Source organism: Macrobrachium rosenbergii, chromosome 55, assembly GCF_040412425.1.
Source record: "Macrobrachium rosenbergii isolate ZJJX-2024 chromosome 55, ASM4041242v1, whole genome shotgun sequence".
Classification (NCBI taxonomy): Eukaryota; Metazoa; Arthropoda; class Malacostraca; order Decapoda; family Palaemonidae; genus Macrobrachium; species Macrobrachium rosenbergii.
This window is the reverse complement of record NC_089795.1, coordinates 86,499,230-86,505,711: the sequence shown is the minus strand read 5'-3', so window position 1 is coordinate 86,505,711 and position 6,482 is coordinate 86,499,230. Positions and strand designations below refer to the sequence as shown.

At 37.7% G+C, this 6,482-nt stretch overlaps 1 protein-coding gene across 1 annotated transcript in view; it reads right to left on the bottom strand.

Moving 5' to 3' along the window:
- Positions 1-6,482, bottom strand: part of LOC136835596 (pro-resilin-like) — a 6,961-nt gene continuing 479 nt past the window's right edge. Inside the window, exon 2 of the mRNA XM_067099303.1 lies at positions 1-1,251. Within this exon, the coding sequence (XP_066955404.1) occupies positions 898-1,251 (354 nt within the window). The 3' untranslated portion in view covers positions 1-897. The remainder of the gene's footprint in view (positions 1,252-6,482) is intronic.

Genomic DNA, 6,482 nt, shown 5'->3' with positions numbered 1-6,482 from the left:
TTTATTTAATCTTTATTTATTGCTGTATTTATAAGCACGCATTACAAAAATATCGTAAACTTTGAAAATTAACAGTAAAAACAACAGTTATAAAATAAAAAAACAAGCTCAACAAAGTACCTGGATGATAAAACAGTGAGAATCAAAAAGATGAATAAAATGATGAAGTGGAGCCTGAGGTAAAGAGAAAGTAATAATAAAAAAATAGAAGACAGAAGAAGGAAGAAAGGAATTATCTCTTTAGCTGGAACGAGAACGCAGAGAAATTATCTCTCGGAGAACCGAGGAGGTGAGCAGTCATATTAAAGCTGCACATTCCAGTTTATCACTGGAATAGGTCTAGCGAAGAAATCGGAGCGTGGCGGATGAGAGAAGCTCAGAGGAGTCTGCTGGAAAGACTTGAGACGTGGAGTCAGAGGCGTTCCTGGAATTGGCTTAGCGTTTCCAGTCGGTTTTTTGGCGTTTTTTACGATTTACTCAGCGACCCTGGAAAGCTGAGGGTGATCCACAAGCACCTCCAGAAACGACGAAGGACTGGAATGATAGAATCTGCAAAAATACGCATACAAAAAAAAAAGGGGGGGGCGGGGCGGTTGTTGATATACATTAAGCTTCCAGAACGGTTAATGTTGGCAAGCGGAACTTCGAAGTAACCAGATCTGCTGTCACAGTTAGAGCGAATCCCCTGCGAGGCGGTCACTCTGCCCTCTGGAAAGCAATGCCAGGTTTCCAGCAATGCCCCTGTTTTCCAGTCTTCCAGGAGAGCTCGAGAAATGAAGCGGCGAAGGGATGAAACTGAATCAGGCATATGACGTACAACCAGCATGGGCGCGGTGAAGTAAGGAGTATCCATGGCGCTCTGATTTCTTGGTCAATGTTCTGCTTCCTTTTCCAGTTTTACTTTCCAGCTGGTGTTCCATAGAGCTGGCTGGGAGTTGCGAGCGCTGCCTGTCCGCCCTGGTGTAGCTGCTGGAAGGTGTAGGTGGGATGGAAGCCGTACTGGTCAGCGACGTAGCTGACGGTCATGAGCCGCCCGTCGGGGAGCAGGACGTAGTAGGATCCCGTGGCCGAAGGACCCTCCCGTCCTTCGCTGTGCCCGAACGTCACCGGCCTCTGGTAGGCGTCGATGGCGTTGACGTCGTAGCCGAAGCTGTAGGACACGGGGGCGGCGGGCGTCTCGTAGGTGTACCCTTGGGGGGCGCCGAAGGTTGCCCCGAGGACGGAGGCGAAGACGAGTGTAGTGGCCAAGACCTGGAAATGGATGAGTGACGTCATCAAGGTTGCGTTCATTACGGACAGTGATTGAATAATAAGTGATTCAAGTCGAATCTATAGAAAACGGACGAATGACGTCATGAAGGTTGCGTTCATTAAGAAACAGTGATCGCATAATAAAGTAATTAAAATCGATCTATAGAAAAGGTGAAGTAGAAATGTGGATAAATTCGGTGTCCCCAAGAAATTAAAGGATCTGACAAAGTTAAAGATAGCCGAGTCATATCCAGGGACATTAAATAATAAAAAAAACACTTAGAGTATTTTTTCTTAAAAGTTAATTCAATTAGAAACTTCAATGAATGAAAGCAGACCGGTAAGTTCCTATATTAGAACCTGTAGATCAAGAAATAATAGGAATTAGTGACCAATAAGAGATGAAAGTTAATTCCTACGACAGGGGCAGGAATAAATCAACGCTAATGAGTACGTAGGAGAGAGAGAGAGAGAGAGAGAGAGAGAGAGAGAGAGAGAGAGAGAGAGAGAGAGGAAAATGCCTTGGGAAAAAGTGCTAAAATTAATCCTAGTTAATCTAAAAAAGATTACTTTGGTAAACAACTTTCTTCCTGTCACCCGTTTCCGGTTTCAATTTCCTCATTTTCCAAAATTTAGGTTTGAGAGTGATCCCATAAAAAACTTTTAAAAACAAACTGATGATTAGCCATCTTCCACGTCCAAACCTCTCTCTCTCTCTCTCTCTCTCTCTCTCTCTCTCTCTCAAATTGCTTCGGCACGTGCCCCTTAAATCAGAAAATTTTACCCAAGTCAAAAAAGTCACAAACCCGAAAACCCAATAAGCTCTCTCTTTCTCTCTCTCTCTCTCTCTCTCCTTTTACCAAATTCCTGGACAGAAGTGATCTCGAAAACCACAAGATCGAGTTCCAAAGTTCAACAAAGCTCAAAAAGAACTTGAATTCTCATTATGCATTTTTTCCTCTTCTCTCCCCTTTCTCTTTCATCTCCTTCAGAAAAAAAAAAACTAGAGCGCTTTTAAGAAATTGGGCTAATTTGCATACTGCACTAACTGGTAAAGAGAGCAAATGAAAATGCCAGTCAACAAAAAAAGGGGGCATTTTTGGATCGCCGTGAAAGAGGAGAAAGTTGATATATATTGCAAGTTTTTTTTTTAAATTTCTAAATGCTCATTGGAGAGAGATCAAACCACATACACTAAGAAATTAAAACGCCCATCCATTATTTTGAAATATTACAAAAACTAAATTTGCATCCTAAATGCTTACTAGGTATAAATTAAATCACATATACGTTATTTCGGAACGGTAAAAACCAAATTTATATCCCAAATCCTTGTTGGTCATAAATATAAATTATATATATTGGTAAAATTAAAAGGTGCATGCGTTATTTTGAGATATTAAAAACCACATTTCTGTCTCAAAATCTCTGTTAAACAGAAACCCAGTCACACATACTAATAAAATTAGAACGTCCATACATGATTTTGAAATACTGAAAATCCCAAATTTATATTTCAAATTCTTGTTAGGTAGAAATCAAGTTATATATGCTAACAATATTAAAAGGTATACAAATTATTTTGGAATAGCGTGAAAGCCCAAATTGATATCCCTAAAGCTAACAGGGTATAAATCCAATATATGCACTAATAGAATTAAAACGCCTATGAATTATTTTGAAATACTGCAAAAACCACATTTATATCCCAAATTGTAGTTAGAGAGAAGCCCAGTCACATATACTAATAAAATAAAAACATCTATATATTCATTTGAGATATTAAAAGACTAAACATATCCTAAACGCTTATTGGGTAGAAATTCAATTATATATATATATTTTAGTAAAATCAAAAGGCATATACATTATTTTGAGATATTAAAAAACTAAATTTATATCCCAAGTGCTTTCTGGGATTTAAATATATAATAATAATAAAATTATAACGTCTATATTTTATTGTAAAATATTACAAAAAAAAATTTAAATCCCAAATGCTTATTGGGTCGAAATTCAATTAAATACGCTAATAAAATGAAAGCGCCTGTACATTTTGAAATATATACTGCAAAAACCTAATAAACAAATTAATGTTCCTCTGATTTTTCGTAGCTGAACGAACAGCTATCTTTTTCCAGTGAGTTTTCTCTGGAAACAATGCAACTCCACATTCCCAAAAACTCGTCTGGAAATACTCGAACGATCAATTTTTATTCGGACATTTACAATTGCTCAGTTACTCATAATTTTGAGGGGAAAACAAGTTCCAGTGCTTAGCTACTCATTATCCATGAGTTAGAGGATTCGGCTCCAGAACCAGTAACTTTAGGAGAGAGAGAATGAGTTTGCTTTCACCTCAAATGACTGCCTTTTTTTATTGCTATCAAATGCCGTTTTCTACCAAATACCCGTTTTCTTTCATTTTTTTAGTCTTGAGCAATTTTGGGAACGCTAGGTTGAGTTCGTTTTAAAGGTTAAATGTTTTAAGAGGAAGACTGCATTCATTTGCTGAATGTTCTAAAGGCTTATTACTGTCTTCGTGACTATTATTATTATTATTATTATTATTATTATTATTATTATTATTATTATTATTATTCAAAGAGAGAGAACAAAGTTAAGCAAAAGAAAATGTCATTTATAAGGATAACAGTAAAAAGCTGCATTAATGAATGGACACATAGACAAAACTGTTTAAGTATCAGGATCGAAATTTCTTATGGAAGTTCTGATATAACAACCTTCTCAGCAACAGAAATTATAACAGAAATTCACTGCCGGTAAGTGAATAGTAATTAGTAGAAAGAATGACAAGTACATTTTGGAAAATACTCGTATTAAAAACAGAATTGATAAATACTAATAAATGGGAGAAAAACAAATTGATAGATAATTTATCATCATACGAGAAGAATAAGAAGAAATCGAGTTTAAGAAATTTAGAATAACGACCAGAAATGGAAGACGCCACGCTACTGTGAAGAAGAAGAAGAAGAAGAAGAAGAAGAAGAAGAAGAATAGAGTGATGTCCAAGGGGTAGCAGGGGCTTGGGGGGTAAGGTATGCTATGCTAGGGCGTTGGGGGAGGGGGGAGGTAGATGAGGAAGTTGGGAGGTTGTAACCCCGTCAATCCAGTCTTACGCTAAAGAGTGGAATCTGGTCTTCTTCTTCTTCTTCTTCTTCTTCTTCTTCTTCTTCTTCTTCTTCTTCTTCTGTTCGATGGTGGAGAAAGTAGATCAAGTGACAAAATTCTACCGCTATTTAACGGACATCCTCTACCGCGCGTTGCGAGGAGAGAGAGAGAGAGAGAGAGAGAGAGAGAGAGAGAGAGAGAGAGAGAGAGAGAGAGAGCGATGTATGGTATATCTCAGAAATGATGACATTTTGTACAGGTACTCACCCAACATTTTTATACAGTACTTTAGCTGGAGAGGGAGAGAGAGAGAGAGAGAGAGAGAGAGAGAGAGAGAGAGAGAGAGAGAGAAACTCGTGGATATTTAGAATAATACTAAAAAGGAAACATCATTTTGATTAACTGAGTTCTGAGAGAGAGAGAGAGAGAGAGAGAGAGAGAGAGAGAGAGAGAGAGAGAGAGAGAGAGAGAGAGAGAAAGCGTTTACGGAATTAACATTTGAGTATGTAATACAGAGCATTACATTTATACACATTAAAACACGAATGTGTGCTGTTACAGAATAAACTCATCCAACGCACATTAACCGACCAAAACATAAACACGCACGCAAATGGAAATATTGATCTGTTAATATCAGAATCGACTGAGCATTCGGAAATCGAACGCAAAGTGACATTCAAATATGCCCAATTAACCTCTAATACCCCTGACTCATCTGAGATCATTTACGCTCCATTCACTCGGGCGGGCTTCCTCAACAGTCTCGGGGCACCGGTCTTTTAAAATCTTAAATACCAATTAACCGATATTCCTCGCCGCCGTCAGAACCGATAAATATTAATGGCTGGGTTAATCGGCAGCTCCGCGGCTTCCTTGAGAAGTTCACTAGGTCGTGTTTTGCCGTAAGGGGGCGATATGTCAACATCTGGTTTTGGAAGTGACTTGGGTATTGTCGTGTTTTCTTTTGACTTTGAATAAAGTGATTAATTAAAACTATATCCAAGATATGTAAATGTGTTGGACGAGGACACTGAGAGAGAGAGAGAGAGAGAGAGAGAGAGAGAGAGAGATTTGAAGTCTCAAGGTTGTGTTTAACCATAACGAGATTTTTCAACATCTGGGTATCTGGTTTCTGGAATGACGTGAGTTAGTTTTAATTTTTCTACTAACTTTGAATAAAGTGATTAATTAAAACTATATTGAAAATATGTAAATGTAATGGACGAAGACACTGAACTAAGAGAGAGAGAGAGAGAGATCAAACTCGTTGTTTACTTCTCATGACCAATGCTCAGGTTATTAGTAATAATGACCTTAGAGGACCTTGACGTTAAATGTATCTCAAAATAACGACTGCCGCTATAATTATGATAATAATGACCAAGTATTATAATAAGAAGGCAAAAGAATTACCAGAGAGAATAACTGTTTTTTCTCATATTCAGGTCTCAAATGATAAAGCGTTCAACCTCTTATAATTTTTTCCTCCATATACATCGAAGTGTCAAATACCAACAGATTAAAGCTAGCAAACCTTTTAGTATCTTGATCAGGCTAAAAAGACTGAACGAAGCATATAATTCTCTCTCAGACTGACAGATACGAACCAGATAGATAGCTAAGAGTGGCTATGCTCAGTAACGTCTAACTACAAACAATGAATATAGTAATTGCAACATACTCCCAGGTAATGACGGAAAATTTTAGCGTTTTACGTAATTAATTCAGGTACGTTTGAGGACAACGAATACTGCGTCGGAATTACTTGCTTGAAAATCATTCATAAACTAAAATTGCTCAGTGATAGGTGATTGTCAGACGCCTACGTTCTCGAACTGGTGCTCGAAGTTTTTGCATCTTGGGAACTAACTGAAAGTTGCTGTGATAAGCATTCAGAGAAGAAGAAGAAGAAGAAGAAGAAGAACAAGAACAAGAAGAACAAGATGAGGAGGAGGAGGAGGAGAAGGAAGAGGTAATGTATGAATACCATACGCATAACAGATGAAGCTATCACAATGAAAGGGAAAATATTTACTTTCATGATTCAACGAAGATGAAAGAAAAATAGTACAGATAATCTGTCATAAGAGAGA